Below are 25372 nucleotides of genomic sequence, written 5' to 3' on the forward strand. Positions count from 1 at the left end.
GTATGTCTCTTTCTGTGAAAAGCGGCGGCAGGGAAGGTCGAGTTTTTGCGAGAGAAAAAATTTCATTTAGAAAAGTCGCGTTTCCCCGATCCCGCTCGACGTCATTCAGCTCTCGGTTAACGCGAAGCGACGACTCATTAGGCGAATTCATCGGTGCAAAAAAAAAAAAAAAAAAAAAAAGAAAGAAAAAAAAATAGCTCTGAAAGCTGTCTGTCACGAGATCTCTGCATTAGGATCGCTTCGTATCTCTGTTAACCAGGAGCACGGATTAAATCGCGCTGTATCATATCAATCATCTCGTTGAATTTTTAATCCCATTCTGTCGGCGGCCGATCCGGCCGGGATTTAATTCGAAAAACCTTTGAAACCTTTTCGAGTTCGTTCCGTTGATTTTGAAACGCGATGGGCGATCCACGTTTCAACGGGATGTAGTCGGGAAAAATTAAAAATTAACCTTCGATAAATCTGGTGTCAGGATCTGGTTCCTTATTACTTGAGCCAGGATTTCCACGATTCGAGGATTAACTTACGACTCCCTCGTTTCCTCCCGCGCACCGTGGTTCGCACCGACTCAGCGTTTCCGCGATCGGGGCTCGCCCGAAGGTACACCTTCTCCCGCCGAGAATCTCGAGGGTCTTTAAGGGCAGGAACGAGTTAATCGTTGGCCGGGAACGCGATGAAAGCGCGCCAGAATTCTCTCTCTCTCTCTCTCTCTTTCTCTCTTCTCCAACTTTCGTTCCGCCTCGAAATTACTGCGCAATTTTAATTCGCATTCGTCGCTTAACGATCGTCAAAGATTCTTCGGCTAAATACCTTGGAAATTTGTCGTAAGTTCAATTGTCGATAATTCCTTCGGCTAGTAGCGGACGATAATACTAGATTTATTTATTTATTTTTCCCCCTCCATTTTATTTATATATTATAAAAATTTGAAAACACATCCGTCAAATTCTCCAATCGAGTTCGTGTCGCGGTTTTTTCGCGGTATGCGCACCGCGGTTAGCCTTAAACTCGAAGCAACCACGAAACGGGCTACGTTTCTAACCTAATTTTTCATTGTTACGACAGATGTTGGACGTCAAAGACACCGGAAGAGGCGTGTTCGTGTGCAGCAGCCCGGGTCCTGATCCGTACACGTCGCAGGATCTCTACAATCCTGTCTACGAGGAGCTGAGCAACGGTGAGTAACACCGGCCGAGGCGAGGATCAAATTTGCGCGTATTCGATCGCATATTCCAATTTGCACATCGCCCAACTGGATAAAAGTCACTTAAAACCTTCCGTACATATATAAACGGCCAACCACACGCTGCTCTCCATTCTAGATGAGACTCGGCTGTGAAGACTTTGAGGGGGTAGAGAGCGCGAGCGATCTTCAGGCTCGAACTCAGGCCGAGGCGGAATTCGTAGGTAGGAGATCCGAGTGAACCCGATTAACCCGTGTTGAGCTATATATAAGAGCTAAATCCTAAGGGTGTTCTTTGCCGTTCCAGCTAACACCAGAATTGCCACCAGAGCTTCTTCTCCCCCCTACCCTCTTCTTTGCCTCTCGATTAATCGTGCTATTTACCTTCCCTTAACTCTCGAGCTAAACCGCGCTACCAAATATTGGCTACCTGGAGCCAGCAGAGTTCATTCCCTCTCCCCTCCCCCTATTCTCGCTTCAACTTTTCGAAAGTCTTCCATCCCCTCTCCCCAAAAAAACTTTTCTCACCCCGACGTAACGAGGAGAACAACACGACCGACCGACCGACAGATCTCAACTATCAACGGTCTCTCTTCGCCATTCCTCATTTTTTCTCCCGCCCGCTTTATCTCCCAATTAATTCGGCCAACTTCTCCGCACGGACGGAGAATGAAGTTGGCCAACGTCTAATCTCCTCTCGAGCGGAATCGGAAGCTGTTCATCTTCTTCCCCGGGTGTATCTTGTTCCTTTCACGGCCGACCTATCTTGATAGCCCCGGGTGTCGCGCATCCTCCTCCTTTGGTAGGAAGGAGATAAGCGTGACACGACCTCTGACTTATATTTCCCATTAGTCGGATAGCTAATTAGCATGGTGATGAGACTTTCGACGTTTGACGAGGACGCGGTAATCGAATACCCGGTTTGTTGCGCCTCGCTTCCACCACCGATTACGTATTATGCGAGATCGTATCCCCTCCGCTCGCGATAATTCGTCTTTGTTAACGTCGCTCTTATCCGCTTTTTATCCGGGGATGAAAAAAAGATAGCTCGAATCTCATCCAGGTTCCCTCCAGTCTTGGGGAATTTTTTAGCCCCTCGAATCGTGCGCTTGTACGCGGCTGACACACATTGGAGGCGTAGCTTGGCAATTGTATACGAGAGGGACGTACGTCGTGTATATATATATATATATATTTCTGGTGGTTTCTAAATGATTTCGCTGGCCAACAAATTCCACTTCGCCTCGCGGAATCCAGCTTTTCTCCCACGGGAAATCCTTAGTTTACTCGGTATCGTTTAAACCGATGATAAATACGGGAAGATATGAAATAACGGAGATTAAAAGTGCAACCGCGGTAATCCGAGAAGCATCCTCGAGTTTTTTCCTCTCCTCCCCCTCTATTTTTCTTTTCTCTTCTCTTCTTTTCTTTTTCATCTTTTTTCTCTCTCTCTCTCCTTTTCTCTTTTCTCCCCCTTCCCCCTCCGTTGATAAATAAAAGACTGATATTGCGCCTGAAACGAAGCGAGCACGATACATCTCTGCAGACTCGAGGGATCGTCAAACAGCAGGAACTGCAACGTTGATTAGAACCGATCCGATAAACTTCAAACTTCCTTTAACCGTCTTTTGTATTTAATCGCTCGTTCGATCTCTCTCTCTCTCTCTCTCTCTCTCTCTCTCTCTTCGTTTTACGACAAAATGCGCAACAATGCATCCCGAGATTCGCATCACCGGCATGCGGGAATCGAATGCATCGCTCTCTCGTTTCGCCAGTTTCCCTTTTGCGATCGGGGGAGGCGAAGTTTATCGAAACGCACGTTATCACGTGGAGGTTTCCCATATTGTTTTCCATTTTCACGCGAAATATGGCAGATGGAGGAGGGAGAGTAGGGAGAAAAAGAAAAGGAAGAAAAGAGTTGGGAAAGAATCGAAACGTGAAATTGGGTGAACCCGTGTATAATTGGAAACGATGGAAAAGATAAATTCACCGCGCGAATAAAATGGCAGTTTTTTGATTTTTAACCACCACGCTTTCCTTCTTTTTTTTTTTTTTTTTTTTTTCCCCAAATGATTCCGATGTAAATCGAGTTTATTCTGGGGCGAGCTGATATATCATGCGTGCACAACACGATCGCGAGTGTGGCTCAATTATCGAGAGTCGAGACGCGAAAAGTCGCGAGAGGAGGAAGGGAAATTGGAGCGCGAATTAAAAGAAAACGCGAGGAGACGCGTAGCTTCCTTTCCTTTCATTGTATCGGGCGACTAATGACGGCAGCACGCTTCCCTTTCCGTGGCTATACTTTCGCTCAACACAATCGCTCCATATCCACTCACTTGGTGGCAAAGTTGGAATTTAAATAAAACGACGCAACACAGGGGCGGGGGGACTCTCTCTCTAACTAATTAATCCCGACACTGATTCCCAAGCTGAAAATTGAAAGCACGCATTCGATTCGATATAATCCACGGCGCGCGCGGTGGATAATCGTAACTTTGACACGCGAAAGAGGCTGTCTCTGTTAATTAATTAACGAACCGTCCAATTAATTATCGCAGCCACCGCGCGGCACTTATAAATTATTCATTCGGTTGCAGGGGACCATCCGGAAACGGACGAGGAGAGCGAGTTGAACGCGCGGAATCGGCTCCACAATCATCACCGGCATCATCATCATCATCATCGGCCCTCGTCGAAACCGGGCAGCGAGGACGAGTTCGCGGAGGACGAGTTATCGGTCGGTGAACCGTCCGAGGCGAGGATGCTCACCTCGACGGGCCCGAGCTGGGGCACTTGTCCAGCCGGTGGCAGGCCACCGCGAGAGAGGCGAGGGAAAAGCCCGAGAAGTCTGGACAGGCACAGGAGAGACAAGAATCACGATGTGGGCGAGTTCCACGAGGGGATGCTGCTTGACGCGCTGCTTCAACTTTATCCAAGCGTCGCGGGTACGTTCTCGAATCGATAAATAAGACGAATACGAAGGAAAGGGGAGGATGAGGGGATCGATGGAAATCGAAATTTGATTTCAGGTGTGGCTGGGACCCGATCGAATGGCAATCAACGACAACAGTCCGTCCCGTCAGTGGCCCACAGATTACCTTATTTCGTGCCACCGATGCCAGCCACGCAGGCTCTCAGGGTCGAGGAGAACCCGTACGAGAGCGTGCCGGTACTCGGCCCTCTCCATCATTATTCGAGTCAAAGCAGAAGCAACAAAGAGAGGTGCCGCAAGTCAAACGACAAATACAAATACACCGCGCAATACGGGGCCGAGTATTACGGGTTGCAAAACCAGGACACTGCCCCTGTGTACACCCAAGTAGGTAGCGAATACTCGGACACCTACTCGCAGCCGACCGACCGCCTCTACAACGAGGACAAGTACACGCAGCCGGTTTACTACGCGCCACGCGACACCGAGCAAATTACTTCCGGCAGATTGTATCAAGGTCAGCCGGACAGCAGTTTCGGGAGCGACAGCGGGTACAGCCATCACACTTCCGGTACCACCGGGACAACCGGAACGCGCAGCAGCAACTCGAGGACGAATCACAGGAAGGACAAGCATCGAAATTCTCATCACTCCCATCATTCCGCGGACTACATCGTATCTTAATGGGATAGTCGCGTGGATCGAGGCAAAAAAAAAAAAAAAACAAGGGAAGAAGAAAAAAAGAAAATGTGGTTTCTTTTCGAAAGGAAGCGTGAAAAGGAAAGAAGAGATAGGTAGATAGATAGAAGGAAAGATGGTTAGTTATCGTGTAGATGGTTAGTTAGTTCGATCGTTCGATCGAAGAAAAACTTGTAATACTTTTCTAAAAAGTAGCGATTTTTATTTATTTTGTAAATTGTTTTCCTTCTTGTTGGTCTTTTTTTTTTTTTTTTTCTCTTTTTTCTCTCGAGATTATTTTTTATTACTCTCATACGTGGGCCGATAAAGAGAGCTCGCGTTATGAAAAACAACGTGATATAGCGAGTATTTTAATATTTTGAAAAATGTATGTATCGTTAATATCGTATAATAGAAGATATCGATTATCGTAGGAATGTGTTGTATCGATGTGTTGAGCCGTTTGATTTCAGAGAGAGAGAGAAAGAGAGTGAGTGAAAAGAGAGAGAGAGAGAGAGAGAGGGAGAGGAATTCGTTCGAGAAACGACTCGAAGCGAATATCAGCAAGAGCAATAGCAAGAGACTATATTACATATATAAACGCGACGATCATATATTATAGGAAACTGAAACAGAACACTCACAGGAAACAGTGATCTCTTTAGTGATTTAGCAAGACTATTTAACAAATTATTTGTAATCTAACGAGACTCAGGCTGGTACCAAAGGATGCTAATAAGATAACTTGGATAACTTTTTAGCCTTCTAGTTTGTAATTTATACGAAAGTAGAGCTACTCGCGAGAATGATTTTTAACAATAACGAATTACGCGTGAGACGTGCGACTTTCGGGAAGAGGACGATTCTACGAATTCTAGAATCCAAAGGGACAATTGTGGAAGACGAAAACCGATTCACTGTCAAAACGATCCTAAACAATTCTGCCAAGACTGCCATTGATTAATATATATATATATATATATACGTTAGAGAAGTATAATTCGCCCACGTGCTCTCGCACGTTCCACAACACGATATCAGCATCAAATTGTAACGTACTTAAGCACTTAAATGAAGAAGAAGAAGAAGAAGAAGAAGAAAAAAATAATAATAATACTTCGAAGCACTTATAGAGAGAAAAGAAAATAAAGATTCGTAGCAATACACGCGCACATCGATAGTTTTACACCAGTAAAAGAGTAACGTTTTTTTAAACGTTTAAAACGTTAAACTACGTTAAACGAGTTGCAATTTTTCTTCGTCAATTACCAAGTTACGATGATTATCCCGGTTAGCATTGCGTGGATGGGACAAGCTTTTCGGACGCGAATGCTCAAAGGGAGCAGCATCCTATTTTTGCAATCTCGTGCGAGGTCACGGCGCGTCTCAATCAGAAAAACCATTGAAAAAAAGAGAAAGAGTAAGAGAAAAAGAAAGAAAGAAGAGGGGAAAAAAGGAAAGCGAGAAGAGGCTTTCGCAAAAGCCTTAATGCTCCTGCAAAGAGAATACATAGTGTTTTCCTTCTGCGAGCCCTTTCCACTACATGTTTCGTCCTACATTCTCTCAAAGCTTGTTCGACCCGCAGAAGAAACATTATCTGCAAGCCCGGTTGCCGCATAACATTTTCGTGTGTCGCGATGTTTCCTTTCCCGTCGAATCAAGATCAAGCTGCAATAACTCATCGTTTCTTGCGTATCGCGCAGGAGAGAAACAATTCTTTTGATGAAGCCACGTGAAACCACGTCTCAAGACGATCCTTTTTTCCTCGCAGAAAGAGAACGAGAGAGGGATACACGACGTTGAGCGACGTTAATAATACACGCTTCATTCCTAACCTTTCTTCTTCTATTCCTTTCTTGAACGATCTTAATCTTTCTTTTTCCTTTTCGAATTATTAACGTTCTCGCGTGTTTCCTCCTCTGTCATACACGCGTGTGTCAGGATAGACTCGTAACTACCGGTAGTCGCACGATTTTACCGCTCGCGAGGCGCCTCGATCACGCTACCAGAGAGACAGACCAAGATGTCAGACGGATAACCAAGGGACAGTGTTCTTATTATTATAGGCTGTACAGGCACACGCTGGTACATATGCATATAAATATACATATAAATATATACATACAGATGCAAGCATAAGTATACATATAATAAGAAAAACGAATAAATTATTCGCGAATGACCCCGTGTAAATAGTAAATTATGCGAGAAGCGAAGGGAGAGAGGATGGGAGAAGTGTGTCAGGATCATTCCTGATATAGCGTAGCTGTATCATATCGTTATTAAACTTTCTCGCGTGTGCGTGTGTGTGTGTGAGACGATGAATGACGGACGACGAGCAAAAGACGAGAAAAAAAAGACAAAAAAAAAGCAAAAAAAAGAAAGAAAGAAAAAAAACAAGATCACAGAGAGAATCGATTTAATATATATATATATATATAAAATATATATAATTTTTAAATTATTTATAAAGAAGATTCGCGTCTCATATCGCCGATGATTTACACAAAGATACGAGGTGTGCACGAGAGAGAGAGAGAGAGAGAGAAAGAGAAAGAGAGAAAGATAAAAAGAGAAACGACGATGAAAGGGAGCGATTCCATTTCAAATTCTCCCGCCAATCTCCCTTCTCCGCTTCCCGATACTTGTACACTCTTTAGATGCATGTAGAGCGAATACCTCACGACAAAAGAAAAGAAAAAGAAAAAAAAGAAAAAAGATCACTCTGTTGTAAATATAATTTTATAATATTATACCTATACGAAAGCAGCGAAAAAATGAAGTGTGTGACTTAGCGGACACGTTTCGCCCGCCAAACACACTCCCTCTCGATTTAACCCCTATCCACTCTTCCCCTCCTTCGTCTCTTAAAGGCTTAAAGGCTGTGTACAACCGCGTAACACCTGTCCCTTTCTCTCGTTTCGTTCTCCTTCTATTCCTTTCCGCTCTATTAATCTCGATTCGAATCTGGCGTCCAAACAACCAACAATGAGAAATTTAAAATTCTGATGGGCCCGATAATGTGGTGTTCAACGTATTCGTCGTATCCGACCGATATGAAAACCGCGAAAAAACCGCGGGACAGTGTATCGATCCACACGGTAGCACACGGGGATACTCGAGAGGGAACGAGTTCGTGGGTGAAAAATAAAGGTGAACTGTAGGTGGTATTACACGTACTTATCGAGGAATGGAAGCGCACGACCAGTCACGTGTGTATGATCAAAGATGCGTACAATCAAAGAGTGCAAAAGGAGAGAGAAAGAGAGAGAGGGGAGGGAGGGAGAGCAAGAGAATGAGAGGAGGGCAGAAGGGGAGGGGGAGAGAGGAAGAGAGAGAGAGAGAGAGAGAGAAGGAATGAAAGAAAGAAAAAGGCGAGTCGCGTTCGATCGGTTCGCGGCGTGGAAACTCGCGTGGAAACAAAGAATCGAAGCCACGCATCACGCAACCGGGAAGAGGGGCAAACGCTTTTTGTACGATTTTACGTCCATGTTAGTCGAACCGTTTTTCAAAACCGTTTTTTATATATACAGTACATAAGTATAATATGTATACACGCGCATGTACAGTAGAGACGACGAAACTTAATTTATTATCATTGTTCATTTATTTAACGGGGGACGCCGTTCCATCCCCTATCTGCAATTATATGTATATTCGCTACCAAGTACTTTGTCGCAGTCGAAAATGTTGTTGCATTGACATTTAACGAGGATCGATGTAAAATGTATTGATTATTATTATTATTATTATTATTATTATTATTATTATTATTATTATTATTGCTGTTGTGCATCGCGGATCACACATGAAATGGAAAAAAAATGGGAGAGTTTGATTTCGCCTTTCGTTTTTCTTTTTTCCTTTTTTTTTTTTTCTTCCTTCCGAATTTTCGTTGGCCGGCCAACTAATACGCTGAGAAATACGATGGAAAATAACGATTACTCGCAAAGTTCTGGCAATGACGAAGAACGCGCAACGAACGAACGAGCGAAAGATCTCTTTCCCTTTTTTTTAAGAAGCAAAAAAAAAAAAAAAAAAAAAAAAAAGAAAAAAAGAAAGAAAAGAAATAACGCGTATACGAATCGCGAGATTATTAATTTATTGTTGCGTTCGGGAGAGAGCGGAGGTGTCACGTTCCTCCCCTTCAATCTCGCTAATTTTAGCTGCGATTTAGCGATATAGGCAGAACAGAAGACAGTGAAAAAAAAAAAAAAAGTCATAGGCACTAGAGTACCTCGAAAGATAACAAGTAGCACTCTTGAAAGTTAGCTTGCACGGACGTTCTCCTTTTCCATCGCGCCGTCTTGCAATTAAAACGAGGAGGAGGAGGAGGTGGGGACGGAGGTGGAGGTGGAGAGGTGTGGATCGGGAGTGGAATCGGCGGATGAATAGGAAAGGGCGGAAGATCGATCGTGTTCGAAGGGACGTGGCGGATGAGACGCGAGAGTCGGTGAATCGTGACGTGATCGTGTAAAAGAGAGCGAAAATCGGCCCGATCGATGGGGAGAACACCAGCTCGCAGAACAGGGTAACTAGCTCTAACATCTATCTCTTACATCACTTAAAAAAAAAAAAAAAAGAAAAAAAAATTACCGAAAAAAAAAAAATCTCTATCACACTCGTTCACCTTATGGTATCACAGGTTCACTCTAATCACAAATGTCGGCCAAGGCTAACTCGAAACACTATCACACCTTCGTACTAATAAACGATTTACTATTCAATTTCACATTATGCGTCTATGTGATTTTGTCCCATCCTTTTCTTCTTTTTTTCTTTTTTCCTTTTGTCTCTAATTTCAACTTTAATCTTTCTTTCTCGATTCCCGCCCATTTTAACATGGATCATTGGATATATAATCGTCGTTGTTGTACGAAAAATTGGGTCGAAATATCGGATGAACATTTAAAAAAAGAAACGAATGACGATAAACGCGACGACGAGTCGACAGAAATAAAAATGGGAATTATGTGTAAGTAATCTATAACAACATTGAATGATGGGGATAACTCGATCGTAAGTCCAATTTCGCGCGCATATTTTCCATTAAGCATGCATCGGTTAGCACGAATGTAAATTTCATTTGGAAATCATTTGTCACGGTATAAACTTTTCATCATTTCGAATGCATTTACCATACAAAATTCCACATCCGACCGAGAATCGCGCGACCGGAAATCCAATCGAAATTACATTGTTATCGGCTTCGAGATCGAGTTTCGATATCTCGTCGAATGCAGAAGCGAAAATTATACGTGAAAACTCCAGCTCTCTCGGTTTTTCAGCATAGAGAACAAAAAAAAAAAAAAAAAAAAAGAAAAAAAAAGAAGAGAAAAAAAAGAAAGAAAAAATCCATAGAAATCTAATTACGTATTTCTAGGACGCATTGGGATTGAACCGCCACTGATTATAATATGTTTTCCGTAACTTTCTCGTTCGTTTCGAATTAAAAAAAAATTTCTTTTCCTTTTTTTTCTCCTTCTCTCTCCCTCTCTCTTTCTCTCTCTCTTTTCCTTTCCTTTATCATTCCTCTTCCATTGTCTCTCTCCCTCAAAAACGAGCAAACGACAGAAACACACGTGACGAGAATAAAAGTAATTAATTGCATCCTAATTCGTCGAGATGCACGTGATCGCGACAAGTGAAACGTCGCAATTATAATTGTATCAATCTCTTTGTTTGCAGCAGCTTTTTGAAAAGAAAAAAAAAAAAAAAAAGAAAGAAAAAAATCAATTCCCAGTTGAATTCCCCCTCTCTTCTTTTTTGCAAAAAGAAAAAAAGAAAAAATCCGAGAAAAATCTTTACGAAGATCTCTTTCGATGAATAGAAGTGCTCGAGTGTCTCTAAAGGGGATGAATTCGTTGGAAATTTTCATTGGGATTCCTCGCCGTCAACTTTGAAGCAACGAAACATTATTAATTAAGGTAAGAGAGAAAGAAATTAATTATAAGCCCTTTAAGACAACGGATGACGGAAAATCTTCCAGGGGGAGGGAAGAAGGGAGGAAGTGGAGTTCGGAAAATGAACGAATCCAGGGAGGGGATGAAGGTGCGAGAAACGGGCAGCTGTATGCAAACAAGAACCGCATGACTGAGCAGTCGCGATGATCAATATTAATGAAAATCAGGCGCGACGCCGGGATGAATAGCTCGAGCTACTTGTGCATAAAATATCCCGGCCGTGTTGTCTTCTTTCAACGTCGGGATTAATCATAACTTCGCAATATTTCGGCTTAAATTAAATTTCGCCAACGACACCGTCTCCTTGTATCCTAAACTGGCCTTTAATTAAACAGGTTCTCCCAGTTCCTTGGAGAACGTTTCTATATAAATTAAACGCGATAAACTCTTCAGGTTTGATACAAACAGGCAATGGCAATTTCGTAATTTTCTCTCTCTTTCTCTCTCTCTCTCTCCCTCGTTCTACCTCGGTTAAATTTTCTTCCCCTTGATACGATTTACCTCTGGGTCAATCCTCGCTATATCCTTCAACGGATATAAATAACGAAAGAATCCCAGAAACAATTCCATAAACCTGTTTTTCAACGGGGCGGAAATAATTTCTTTAATAAGAGGATATATATATATATATATATATAGGAAGATTGCTCGGGTAACAGATGTTGCAAGTAGTCGACGAGGAAAGAATCAAAAATAAAGGGGGAAAGGGACGGTGAGCGAGAAGATAGAGCGAGAAGATAAAGTTAGAAGGGAGGGAAAAATATTGCTATCGAGATAGGGAGGATGAAATTAAGAGGTCGCGATTCTTCGAGGGCAAAAAAAGAAGAAACTCGACGGAGGAAGATTTCAACGAAATCGCCTCTACTTTTCGGAGACCGGAAACTTCGAGTCGATGCCAATGTCAAGATGAACGAATTTTTCGAAAATGTAATGATACGTTTTCGAGAATGCATCTCCCTCTAGGGAAGAAAAGATTAGATGGTCGACCCGCAATTAACGCGCGCTGTGTATACGTATATTTCTCAGATGAATGCGCGCATCTCTGACCACGGTCGAGGGAGAGAGAGAGAGAGGGAGGGTAAAAAGCGGACCGAGATGGACTCGAGGGAGTAGCAAGAGCACCTAAAAAGGGGGAAAAGAGAAGCGAGCGGCGACGCTAATTGCGCAATGGACGAGTGGAGGCGACCCTTTAGAGAGGCTTTCTCGCGTTCTAAGGAGCGGTGGTGAAAAGGAAGTGACGACGCAGCCAGACGCTTACAGAACACCTTGCGGCCCACCGCACTCCTTCTGCCAACGTTTCAAGTGGCGAAAAATAATGTAACCACCGGTGTAACGAAGCTTTTCTACCTTTCCTCGCGATAATCACTACTCGAGAGAGATCGCGTGATTCGCGAGACGAGAACAACGCCACCGTCCCCTCTGGAAGAAATTTCGATCCGTTCGCGGATTATTCTCGCACGAGAAATCGAAATCATAACGAGTTATATTTCGAGAAATACTCGAAATATGAAGAGGACCGCTTTAAAACGAATCCGCGGCGAATGTGTACCACGCGGCACAATCGGCGGCCGTTTATACAGGCAGATTTGGAGAGAAGAAGGGCATCAACAGGAGGGGAAAGTTGGATGAAACGCGGTGCAAACGCGGTTTAATCCCCGGATTTCGGGACGTTTTAAATTCCAATTATAGGAGCGGGAGGGTGGCTCGCGCGGAACCACGTCGCTCGTACGTGTAAATATGCGCTTCGATTGTCCGCTCGGTCAATAAAATGCTGTATTCGGGATATATGCGCTGGGGGAGAGAGCTGGGGAGAGGCGATGTCACGGCCGGGTAGGAGGCACCGCTAATAATTAAATGCCGGCCGGATTGGTCCGGCCGGAACGTTGTTTTAATCCTGTCATTACCCACAATGACGATAGTACCTACGCGGCGGTCATTCATTGAGGCGAGTCAATTACGGGAAAGCATTATCGAGTTTCGAAGGGTGTAAAACGGAAATAATGATATTTTGATCGCGACGCGGCCTCCTCCACGCTTTTCGATCGATGCGGTGTAAACCACTCCCCCTTTTGTCAAAGTGACGAAGAGAACAGAGAACGCGTGTGCAAACGGTCAAACGCGCCGCTGATTTATGCACAAGTATTCGCCCCGTAACTCGTCGATTCGGTGATCGAATCGATTGATCGATTCGACGAGGACGCTCTCCCCGCGCGAAATAAAGAAATTCACACGGTTGGTGAAACGTTCGAGAAGCGGGGGGTTTTACATTATTTCGTTAAAATCGATAATCAATTTCCCCGACACTCCCCGTATTCCACGAAACAAACGTCCCTTTCAACACCAACGTTGACAGTTAACGTAAAAACTGAAAACACGATAATCCTATCGATCGCGAGTGAAACTATTTCAATGTGGGTGGGGATTTTCAATGTGTAAATTATCCCCATTATAATATTCCTCGTGTCTTTCATCACCGCCTATCCCTATTTACGATCGAGAAACGACTCGGCAAAGCGCACCGGATCCCTTCCTTTTTTATCGCGGATCGCGTGGCGGTGATAATTAATAATAGCGCGGTTGCCTACCGGTGGTCCGATCCGTATAGGATACATTGGCCATGATTTATGAGAGCGTAATGAAGCCTGTTCCCTGCAGGAGCCTCGAGAACGGGGAGGATATAAGCGGTCGAAGGCCCACACGAAGTAAGGATGCGAGGGAAAGGAGGAAGATGCTTGGGTGCAATAACGCGTGTCGGATTAAGGAGGGAGAACTCCATCTGGTAAAGATGTCCGACACTGTAAATCGTGCATCCACAATTACCTGCTCATTTCGCGCACCAAGAGCAGTTAATGACCGGCTAAAACATCATATTTCTAAGTCGTCCCTTCCACCTGCCGGTTTTTCTTCCATCTTCATCCCCGTATATCGTCCGTATTTTAAGTGATCGTGATCAATTGTGAACGTGTGTTGCGCCACAGAAATAAATTTAATAGAAATTAGATTTTATAAAAGTCGAGGGACGGACCGATTATCGAAATTTTGCAAACTTCTTTCTCTCGTTTCTATATAAAATTGAAAACGCGACGACACTCGAGGGAGAACTAGGGCGTACGAATGATTCGAAATTCGTTCCCTCTCAGGAAGAGAGTCGGAACAGTCGGAAGAAATTGGTCTGACGAAAATTTATGCAGGCTCGAATGGCCGGACACGACATCCACGAGGGAAGTGGATACGCCATGCGGCTTGTTTTATATTCCGCGGTTGGATATCACGCAGCCCCTTTTCTAGATGGCTTTTTCTTAAAAATTTACAGAACAACGTTGCCGCAATCGACGTCCCTCCTCTCTTCCGATAATACGAGACAGAGATGATGCGATGCGCAACGTCGAAAACGTCGTGAAACTTTCAACCTGTGGGACTTTCCTTCGGCTATAAATCAAGCGAGAACGTTAAAAAATTGACGAGACACGATGATTCCCAGTCTCGAGCAAAATCTAAACGCCCGTAACTCGCGTTGCTCGCGTTAAGTTTGTTCGCCAAGTTGTTGGGAAGAAAATTTACACCGTCAAAAATAAAACTCGCGCGATAGGCGTTCTTAAACCATCCGGTATGGAGGTGATAAAAAACTCGACTCTGGCCAAGTGTTCGCCAAACGAGTTTCGTTTCAAGCAGAAGAGAAAGAGAGAGAGAGAGAGAGAGAGAGAGATACTTTTTACTAGAGTTATCCACAATTTCCTCTGGACAAACTTGGACCGTAATAGACTGCGTACGTCATATTTATTCCGCATGAAATAACGATTAGACGCATTAATTAACAATAAACTGAGGATTTTGGGCGGTTCGATGAAGGGGAAGAGGCACGCTCCTCGAGACATAAAACGCTTATGTATTCCGGTGTACCACGAGTCGCCCGGAAAGAGACGAGTCTCGTCGAGTGTTTCGTAACAACGCAGACCACTCTGAGTGTGGCCGCAACGACATTTGTCGCGCTAGGAAACTCGTGCGCCTCCCCTAATTGCATATATTTTCATTCTTACGTTTCCTCCTCGTCGACGTTTACGCGCGTCCTCTTTCGCTGTTCCGTGCAATTTGGAAAGGAACGCCGGCCACCACGAGGAACTAATTTTGTGGCGGACTATCTCGAGCCGACGTCATAGGGCCGAACGTTGAAAAGGCGTTTAAGCAAAATGGAAAATTACTCGCGTTCTTCGCGATTAAACGTATTCTTTCGGCCTCGTTCTCGAATAATTACTGCAACTCTAGCCGGGCAAATTCTCGCCCTTCCCCGAGAAGGGTCGAAACGAAATTACCAAATTAGCCGGGAGTGTTGCACGGCAAGAAGCACGAAATTGCTCGAGGAGAAATAACAGGCCGATGTGCCCGCTGGAAAATAAAAGGGCTAACGCAACGTTTCAATCTGTTCACGATATCAATCTCCTCGTCTCGACGACCGAGGAAACGAATCGGCGAAATAGGGGTATCAACCGCTGCTGCGCGATAACATCGGGTTATCGTTAAAAAAAAAAGAAACGAAGAGGAAAGGTATCGTCGAACTAAAAGGCAGGAAGGGGATACAGGTATGCGAGTGTAATTTTGAACATTCGCGAATCGAGACGAGTCGAGACGAGACGAAACGACTTCGTCAGTGCTGAACCCTCGTTATTGACGTCCCTGTACGCAGAACTCATTTGCTTAATTACCATGATTACCAGCAACACCGTCGTCTGAGCACTTTCAGTGAAAGGTGGTTTCACTCGCCTGCCTTTTTTGCATATGTGATTCGCGGAAACGAATGTATAACAATGTACAGGCGTGTGCACGTAATGTACACTGATTGCAGACGTACAACATTCGGGAATGCACGGTACGATAGGACGGAACCGACTACGTGGAGCCGCACGCACTTGCTTCGGCGAAGGGGGAACGGTTATTAAAAGGGCGAAAAATAATCAATTCCGTGGAGAAAAAAAAGGAAAAGAAAAGGAAGAAAAGGATCGCGACATGGCATTCGATCTTTGACGAGTCCTTTGTTTCTCCTTGAATGTCGCGCCGATTTTTTAACATCGCCCTTATTGAAAAGACAAATTCCACATGAGATTCATCGCAAGGAAAGAGATCAACGTGATCGAAAAGAAAATTTTCTTCTTCTATTGCTATTGATATACTAAATTTTGTTACTATTTCGAAAGATATTTCGGTTTTACTAATCATAAGTTAAGTAATTTTCTCCGGCCGGTATTTCGTTGATTTTCCTCCTTGAAATATATTTTCTTTATGAAGATATTATAATTTAACATCCGCTAAATTATATCGAACAAAATATCGTAAGTAAAATAACTTTATGCTATTCGAGCTTGTAATGACATTAAATTCGAGCGTCGATACATTTGTATAATTGCACGAGACGAGCTTTGTCGATTTGCTAGAAGGACAAAGCTTTTTCAAATGAGTACAAGCATCGCAAATATCATTGCGAAATAATTGAATAACGTGCGGAACGATAATTAACAAAATATTATAGTATAAGCTTATTGTTGTCGCGAACGATTGTCAGTAAAATGAGATTCGATTGGCACAAAATGATATAAAGAAATAATCGTTGTGGCTAATCATGTTCTCATATACGAGATGAAATTTCGAATAATAATTGATAAAAACGAAAGAAATTTATGTACAAAATCTTATAAAAAATTCAAATCTGTGATAATCGTTATATAAAAATAAAATAATTTATGTGAAAAATTTTATATGTACTTTTATACGTTATACGTACTCAATGAAGTAAATATCTTGACTAGCGTAATAATATATCTTGAAATATCCGAGGATAAGCAATAAAATCGTGTCGTCCTGTTGACAATATAAAATAATACAATATAGATATGTAAAAGTAAATATACACGAGAGAAAAGAATGTAAAAAATAATCAAGGAGGATAAAAATTCTTGTCAAATTTTTAGACAATATTACCAGGAAGCTTGACAAAATATCAAAAAAAAAAAAAAAAGAAAAGAAAACATACAGAGATGATAAAAAAAAAAAAAGAATTACAATTGATTTCATATGCTTCGATATATCAGTCTTTATTATCTATTTATATCGGAAAAAAATATCACTGAAAAATTTGGATCATCATCATTTTTCATTAAATATATATCGCTACATGTAATATTATATACGCGGTGTCCGAAGCGAGCTGTTGCGAAGCTGTTTCAATTCTTCTCTCGTTTATTATTCCATTAGGTACTACGAATAGTCTTCTCGTTGTCAAGTTATGGTACAAATTATTTATGGAACAAATGTACCCTTAACGTTCGCATATGCAGATTTATTGGAGTTACTTCAGCTCATTATCGCATACGAAATGCGGAATTCGCTTACTTTAAATAAATAAATATATTTGGTCACAACGGTGACCACAAAACGATCGTTAATAGCTTCTCGATATTTATAGTTCGTACATGCATTTAGGCCATCGTATTTCACGGAGAACTTAATTTTATTCCATAGACAAGTCGTGAAATATTTCTGGATTGTTAACATTTAAAAATAAACATTTGAATATATCATTATAGAAATTTGGATAATATTCGCAAGCTCTTTTACAGTCAGGCGAAAAGTTAACCTCGAGTAACATAGGCTGTATCGTTTCCTGTTTCCATTCAAGAATCAAATCGATAGCATATACAGCTCTGCTTATTGAGCTTTCCGCAATTCCTCTTGGTGGTTTTTCTGCAACTGCAGCCTCGAAAATTTCACGGAACATGTGTAAAATTTTTGGTTCGACATGCTCTCTCCACGAAAAGTCAGGATACTGCTTTTCCCATTCTATGATAAAATCTGCGCATTTTACGTGACAAAGTGGAGTGTCCTCTGAATAATTCATAACTGTAAAATGTTGTTCGTACACATCGAAATTATTTAAAGCAAATTCCTTATTTGCAAATCTTAGAAAGAAATTTTTGTAAACAAAAACTCTTAGAGGATTTACAGACTTGAGCATTACTATGTATCGCACATCGAACTTAACTTTTCCAATTTCCAGTCTCTCGTACAAAACTGGATTCGTAATATATTTTTGAGCAATCTTTGGCCCTGTGCTAGGTAACCGTAAAATATGGAATAAATTTTTCGTAATATGCGTATCTAATCCTCTAGCAAGATTCCAAGGCTTACAAATCCAATGATTATCTAAACCCATTGATTCCCTTTGTTCAAAATATGTGACAAATTGCACTAATTCTATACTTAAATTATAAGTAGTTGGTAACCATGTTGGATAAGTTTCAAGTGTGCCGGGATCGTAAGATTTTTTATCTGCTTTTCTTCTGCATACAATTGATAATAAGTCTTTAATTGTTAAAACATTTTCAAATGGAAATTGATTTACAAAAACATTTGGTGATCGAATGCTTAATTCTTTATATTCCTTAAAGTGTGAGGTGTACCATAAAATATCCGCGTGGTCTTCATCATTCACGATTTCAAATGCAGAATCATTCAAATATTCATTTACATATGTGTATTGTGAAAAAACTTTTAATTTTGTATTTCTATCTCTTTGAGATAATTGTGGATCTACTTTTTCTGGCAGACTTTCACGAATATGACCTGCTAAAAAGTAATTTTCATCGGGTTCTACTTGTGCAAAACTTTCTCCAAGAAATGATGTGTCTATCCAAGGTAACAGTAAAGCTCTTCGTTTTTTTTGATCATTTGTTTGTCCTTCTACAAAATCTCTTGTAACTTCTTCATCATAATCAACATCTTTTATAGGAAACAAAAGTGTATAAGTAATACCTTCTGGTAAATATAGGAAAGGCACTGTTCTAAAATTAGGATCATCGCTATGATTTATTGCTGATCCCACTTCATCCATAATGTACCAAACTGGCATTCTATCTTCTATTGATCCGCTATTTAGAGAAAAAGATTGATTATATTTCCACATTTCATTCAATACAAAATCTATTTTTTCATCTTCTTCTGAATCAATGTCAAAACCCATTAAGGAACACATACGATCTAATAAACCTGGTATAGTTGATAAATTTTGTTTGGCATTTTTAATATCATATGTCCATGCATGATCTATTAAATAAATATTACTTGGATCTTGAACAGAAATGCCATTCTTATAAGAAACAAAAAGTTTCCAAATAGGATCTCTTGAACTTCTTTCAGCATCATCATAATCAATTCTTGCCAACTGAAATACCATGCCAGAATCAAAAGTTTGACATTGAAGTTTTTTAAATAGCACTTGCCAAAATATTTTAGGCACCCCAGACATTTCTAATTGAGGTCGATGCGATTGAAGAAAAGTATTAAATAATCCTATACCATCCATTGCCTATAAACGAAATAAGACAATAATCTGAAATATCACAAATATCATAAATTAATTTATAAAAGTTTTATAAAAAAAATTATTACCGAATATAATAAATATGATAAAAAATTATTTAAATTTTTTCCAGTTATCAATATTTTAATTTATGAAGTAAACTATTTACAAATCTAGAATCTTACGAGATCATAAGATGCTTTAAAACATAACCTCTTTTTTCATATCGAAAATTCGATTTAATATTGCAGCAATATATAATTACAATTTTATATTGCATTTATTTTTAACCTAATTATTTTTTCATAATAATTTCTTAAATATAATTTACGATTGTGGCGGTAATATTGTAAGTAATTGATTATAGGATCCATAGGGAAATTCGATTTAGGAATTGTTAAATTTAGCAAAGACTATCGCGTAGAAATAGTACAACCTATTCTTTCAAATAAATAATACAGATAATAGTATACTTTTTTTTTCTTTTTTTTTTTCATCTTTTTAACGACTGCAATTTTAATATTTTATAATTTCTATTTCTTTTTCTATACATTATTTTATACATTATCTTCTTTCATATTAATTTCACATTTTTCTCCCAGTTATACCAATCGAATAATTTTTTATAGATCTATTTACATAAATATTTTTCTTAGGGATTTTATAAAAATGTAGAGAATTTTGTTTCTTGCTAATACGTTATATTCAAAAGATACGGAACATTAATGGCTGGTTTCGTTCATCCTGTTGGCGCTTAAACTGTTTTCAGTTTGAGCCGGTATTGAGAAATAAATTATTCTTAGCGATTTTATTTGTGTATATATACTTGTAGTAAGTACTTAATATTGTTTGTTACCAAATAATATACATAGAACATTTATTTTTATTAATTCGCAATAATTTTTTGTATTAATCTGTCTTCGATTTAACCGCTATATAACGTATTACACGTGGAATAATAATTTTATTTATTACAAAAATGATATATTACAAAAATTAAATTATTTGAAATAGATTAAAAACGATATATATGTGAAATTTAATCATATTTGAATTTATAACAGGATAATTTTAATTTGAGACATTAAGTAAGATTTCTGAAAGATGGTTAAAGCAATATCGACGAAAAATAAAGATCTAATTTCTAAAAACTCTCTAAATTCACCAAAAGATGGATTTATACATAAAAAAAAGAATCAAAAATTTAAACAAACACCAATAGGCAGAGTCCCATTGATTAATGGATCAAAAGTTCAAAATAGTAGCATGAAGCAACAAATAGAGAAAAATAATTCACCTCAAAAGTCTCTGGAACAAAACAAAAAATTAAAAAAGAAAAATCAAGAAAAAAATGACAAAAAGCAAGAGTCTCTTAAGAAACAATCAATAAAGAAAAATGTGAAAGTTGAAGAAGTAGAATCTGATTCAGAAGATGATATTAACGAGGGTATTAAATTAGAAGAAAGCATAATGGAAAATAGTGATGATAATGAAAGTGATTCATTTGATGATGATGATGATGATGATGAGAGTGAAGAAGAAGAAGAAACTGTTAAAAATATTCTTGGAACTAGTCTAGCAGATGAAAGTGATGAAGATGATGAAGATTATGAGGAAAACAAAGACACAAAGGTAAATAAAGGAATAAAAATGTTTGATGGATCAAAATCAAGTGATAAAAGCACTGATTCCATTCAAGAGAGTTCTGAATTATCATCAGTTATGGAAGATTCTATGATTGATGATAGTGATGATGATATTGAAGAAGAAGAAGAAGAAGAAGATGATGAAGATGAAGATGAAGATGAAGATGAAAATGAAGATGAGGAAGAAGAAGTAGATGGAGAAGAGGCTGAAGAAGAGGAGGAAGAGGAGGAAGAAGATGATGATGATGAAGAATCAGAAAATGAAGAAGAGGGTGATGAATCCACTTTAGGTCTAAAAGCACTCTTGAGTAATAGTATTGCTGAGGATGATGATGATGATGAAGATTTTGTTGAACCAGATGAAAATGATGAAGATGATGATATAAGTGATGAAGAAGAGGAAGAAGAAGAAGAAGAAAATAAGGTACAAAAAAATTCTTCGTCAAATAAAAATAATAAAATAATGGACACTTCTTTAGAAGAAATAAAAGAAGATGAAAGAACAATTTTTGTTGGTAATCTTCCAAAAGATGTAACAAAGAAAAAATTGAGAAAATTATTTAAACAATTTGGAAAAATTGATACAATACGTTTAAGAGGTAAAATAGCAAAATCTGTAAATGTATCTAAAAGAGTTGCAGCTATTAAAAATGAGTTGCATCCTAAATTGAAATCAGTTTATGCATATATTAAATTTGTATCTAAAGAATCTGTTAAAGAATCTTTATCTATAAATGGAACAGAATTTGAAGGAAATTATTTAAGAGTAAATGCATCCAATAAAGCAGAGAATAAATTTGATTCAAAAAAAAGTATATTCCTAGGAAATTTACATTACAGTAAGTATAATATATGTAATAATATAATAAAAATAAGTAATAAAAATTAATCACAAGATTATATATTTATGTAATAATTATTATAATTTTCAGATATTGATGACAATACAATTATAAAACACTTTAAACAATGCGGTGAAATAGAATCTGTACGAGTGGTTAGAGATAATAAAACTGGAGTAGGCAAAGGATTTGGATATGTTAATTTTAAGAATGAAGATGCAGTGACATTAGCATTAGAACTTGATGGTACAACAATTTCAAATAGAGAAGTTAGAGTTAAACCAGTTATTGATCAATATAAAAAGAAGAAAGACAAATATAGAAAAAGATCACATTCTTCAGAAAATACCCGTACAGTTTCACATAAAAAATTAAAAAATGACATTGAAATACCAGCATCAGTATGTTATTTTATATGCTAAAAAATATTTGTTAAACATTTAAGCTATGTTGATATTGATAGAATATTAATAATTCATATTTTTTTTTTAGGTTCGTAATAAAGAAAATGCTATGAAAAGAATAAGTGAAAAGGGAAAAAATCTTGAAAAAAAACAAACTAATTCACAACAAGAAAATAAATTTCAGGGCCAAAAAGCTGATGCAAATAAAAAAAAGAAAAAACCTACTCAGTTTGAAAAAAAGAAAAAACTTTTGGCAGAAAAGCTTACAGCTAAATCTAAAAAGCCATCAAATTAAATAGCAGAGTAAGAAATATAATGATATCAAATGTTTTCATAAAAAATAATTTTAATTAATTTTAATACATATATGTAACTCATTGTAACTTATAACAATGATAAGTTGCAAGAGTATTATCTTATTGAATCAAAACAATTAAACAGTTTTTAAAACTTTCAGTATGTATTTCTCAAACGCGAAAGAGAAAAAAAGGACGTATTTAATGTTTAATAAAATATTATTTTTATGAATCTTTTTCTTTTATTAAATTTTTTATTTTAGAATGAAGTTGTGATGGTAAATTTTGTATATTATTTGATGCACATTTTAAACAAAATCTTTTTCCGAAATATATACTGCATCCTAAACATACAGATTTCTTACAAAAATTACAATCAGCACCTAATACTAAAACTTCTCCTTTGTTTGGTAAACTAAAAGGATCTTTCATAATATAACATTCTTCTAAATAGGTTAATTGTCGTGCAAATGGTGCTTTAATGCCTTTGAAATCAAATCGTTCTTCTAATGAACAGTAACAACATTTAAATATTCCAGTTACGGTTTCTTTAGAGTTCTGAACTTTGGATGTTAAATCTTGATTTTGCTCAATGATATGAATTTCTTCCGTAGATGTGCTAGCAATAGGTTCCATCCTATAACGTAAAATTCATGGAAAATAATATATAATTTTTTCTGATAATATATTTATTTTACATTTATACATTACAGTTTCATATTTAATTTAAAAAATGTTATTCATTCCGTTTTATTAATGGAAACAATTTGCTTCTGCAATTCTTGTGGCCACCAAATAGGTTTTGATACTTTTAACTTAATGTTTGATATAGTAAGTGATTGGGCATTCAGAGAATCAATGATTCGCATTAAACCTAATCCATACTGATTTTCAATTCCTCTAAATTTACCTACTACATTACCAGTTTCATTAATAATTTTTTCATCATATGAAAAAGATTTATTAGGAACTTCATTAAATAATAAAGGCATCAAACGTTTCCTTACAACACCAGTATGATAGGTACGTGCTGTAAGTTCTTGACCAATGTAACAACCTTTATGAAAACTAACACCATGCAAATAATCACAATTTACTTCTAATGGCAATGGTTTTCCTGGTGGCAAGTCTTCAATACCTTCTGGAACACCAAGTTTATAACGAAATGCTTTGTAACTTAAATGATTAGGAGAATCCAGTGCATTTGAGTTCAAATGTTTTATTATTTTATGTCTTTCAATTTTTGATGCTGCTAAAATTCTGATACCTAAATCAGATAATCTAGGATCTTCATAAATCATAATATTATCAACTATTTTGGTTACTTTATTATTAAGAGTACCACATGGAAATATTAAACCTTCAAGCTTTTGCCTATTATTAATATGTTTATTGTTCATATATTGAATAGGATCAAAGAATGCCCAAACATTTACACTATCTTCTAAATGATCTATATCTATTTTCCTTCTAACTCGATACATTTTTAAATGTTTTTGTAATGGTTCTGCAGCTTGTGAGTCACATTCAATATAATACACATTATCTTCTTGACTTCTATAGATAATAACATCATACATAACTCTACCCTTAGTATTTAGAAATAATGCATATAAATTTGCTGCCCCTTCTTCAAAATGTTTCATATCATTTGTAATCAATCCTTGTAAGAAAATTAAAACTTCATTCCCTCTAACCCGTAATAAGCTTTTATTTTTCAGTTGTTCTAAGATTCTGGGTGAAGATTGTGAAGAATTATATCTAACAAATTTTGCATGTACTTTTCCAAGATTATCCAGTTTGCAGAATGGTGGAATAAATTTTTTAAGATGAACGATCATTGTATTAAATATCATCAAAATAACAACCAATCTTTATACAAATTTCACCTTTGTGAAAAAAAATGCAGATAACCAATATAAAAATCTTCATTAAATTCTAACCTTAAATTATATTTATAATTTTATTCAAACAAATATGCATAATCTTACGTTTTTGTTTGTTTGTGTAATATTATAAGAAGTTTTTCTGCCAGACTTTATTACGAACTTTATTTTTAAAATTTATAAATATTAAATATTTGAAATATTATCATCTATACTTTTAGCTTCAATACATAACTATAGCAAAACACAGCTCATAGTGCATGTCGCAGAAATAGACATAGACAAGGAAAGCAAATAGTGAAAAAAGAATAGAGATAAAATAAAAATTAACTCTGTCTTTAAAATTGTAAATAAAATTAATATAGATAAAAGATTAAATATAGTATAAAAATAGAGATAGTAAGAATTGAATGTTAATGTCATCTTTTTGAATCCAAAAATATTCAAAAGGTGGATCTATTTTTCAATTCTTATCCTATCTTACCTATCTTATCCTATCTTTATAGAAATATTTTTGATACTCAAAAGATGGCGTTAATGATCAACTCTTATATTTATTCATCTATTAATTTTTTTTTTTTTATCTACATTTAATTTCGTTTATGGCATTCTAGAGATGGCGCTAATTACTTAATTTTTATTTTATCTCTATCCTCCTTCTATTTAATTAAATTTCTCTTGTCCTAGCAGCTCTAATGTTATTAATGGATTAAGATATAGACATACATATAAGAATTTCATAAACTGAATCTTTCTTTTTCACTGTAATTTTATCAAATAGTTTTAGACAATTGTTTTAAGATGTGTGTCGTCCATTTGATTTGTTACGATATTTATTCCTGCCAGAATGAACGTTCGGAATCCCGCCATAATCAGATTCTATATTCTGTTGGTAATGACGCGAGTGACATGAAAATGATAATAAGGTTCCAAAGCCTCAAGATTTAAGCCACAAAAATATGTCGCATGATTGGTCTACTCTATATTTAGTCTATGACAAAATATTCAACGATAATTTTATTAGATAATATATATATATATATAGCATCAAAATTTTAAATTCATTATGATGTTCAATCAAAATTGAATTTATAAATTTGCAAAGTTAAAATTAAAAACGTTTTAAAAAAACTTAAGAAAATGTTGTTGAAAATGTTCAAATATTTCAATATATTATCGCATAAATGATTAA

General features: G+C 37.7%; 5 protein-coding genes across 9 annotated transcripts in view; 2 read left to right on the top strand and 3 right to left on the bottom strand.

The window, feature by feature from the left end:
- pxb (putative Hedgehog signaling attenuator pxb) overlaps positions 1-9528 on the top strand; it is a 205861-nt gene extending 196333 nt beyond the window's left edge. For all 4 annotated transcript variants that reach the window (XM_086904737.1, XM_086904738.1, XM_086904740.1 and 1 more), the window contains 3 exons: positions 1069-1180; positions 3784-4131; positions 4216-9528. In XM_086904737.1, the coding sequence (XP_086760863.1) occupies positions 1069-1180; positions 3784-4131; positions 4216-4802 (1047 nt within the window). In that variant the 3' untranslated portion in view covers positions 4803-9528. The remainder of the gene's footprint in view (positions 1-1068; positions 1181-3783; positions 4132-4215) is intronic.
- A 7288-nt stretch (positions 9529-16816) lies between these two features.
- TTLL12 (Tubulin tyrosine ligase-like 12) lies at positions 16817-19710 on the bottom strand. Of its 2 annotated transcripts, none has more exons than XM_003696704.4 (2): positions 19196-19710; positions 16817-19112 (listed from the first exon to the last, which is right to left on the bottom strand). In XM_003696704.4, exon 2 carries the CDS (start codon positions 19107-19109, stop codon positions 17259-17261), a length of 1851 nt encoding a protein of 616 aa, XP_003696752.1. In that variant the 5' UTR covers positions 19110-19112; positions 19196-19710; the 3' UTR covers positions 16817-17258. The 2 variants fall into 2 exon arrangements, with proteins under 2 accessions (XP_003696752.1, XP_086760862.1); XM_086904736.1 differs by having other exon boundaries at positions 16817-19136; positions 19292-19530.
- LOC100864850 (uncharacterized) lies at positions 19640-22526 on the top strand. Its single transcript, XM_003696703.4, has 4 exons — positions 19640-19937; positions 20171-21591; positions 21685-21995; positions 22087-22526. The coding sequence occupies exons 2-4, from the start codon at positions 20211-20213 to the stop codon at positions 22291-22293; spliced, it is 1899 nt and encodes a 632-aa protein (XP_003696751.2). The 5' UTR covers positions 19640-19937; positions 20171-20210; the 3' UTR covers positions 22294-22526.
- On the bottom strand, positions 22327-24593 carry LOC105736387 (iron-sulfur cluster assembly factor IBA57, mitochondrial). The gene is made up of 3 exons (XM_003696705.4): positions 24286-24593; positions 23006-24183; positions 22327-22931 (listed from the first exon to the last, which is right to left on the bottom strand). Exon 2 carries the CDS (start codon positions 24148-24150, stop codon positions 23035-23037), a length of 1116 nt encoding a protein of 371 aa, XP_003696753.1. The 5' UTR covers positions 24151-24183; positions 24286-24593; the 3' UTR covers positions 22327-22931; positions 23006-23034.
- LOC147658133 (cysteine-rich DPF motif domain-containing protein 1-like) lies at positions 22373-22930 on the bottom strand. Its single transcript, XM_086904971.1, has 2 exons — positions 22633-22930; positions 22373-22413 (listed from the first exon to the last, which is right to left on the bottom strand). Exons 1-2 carry the CDS (start codon positions 22928-22930, stop codon positions 22373-22375), a joined length of 339 nt encoding a protein of 112 aa, XP_086761097.1.
- Positions 24594-25372: the final 779 nt, after the last annotated feature.

The sequence above is a fragment of the Apis florea genome, unplaced genomic scaffold, assembly GCF_048593485.1.
Source record: "Apis florea isolate Af1SG1 unplaced genomic scaffold, ASM4859348v1 contig_2350_pilon, whole genome shotgun sequence".
Taxonomy (NCBI): domain Eukaryota; kingdom Metazoa; phylum Arthropoda; class Insecta; order Hymenoptera; family Apidae; genus Apis; species Apis florea.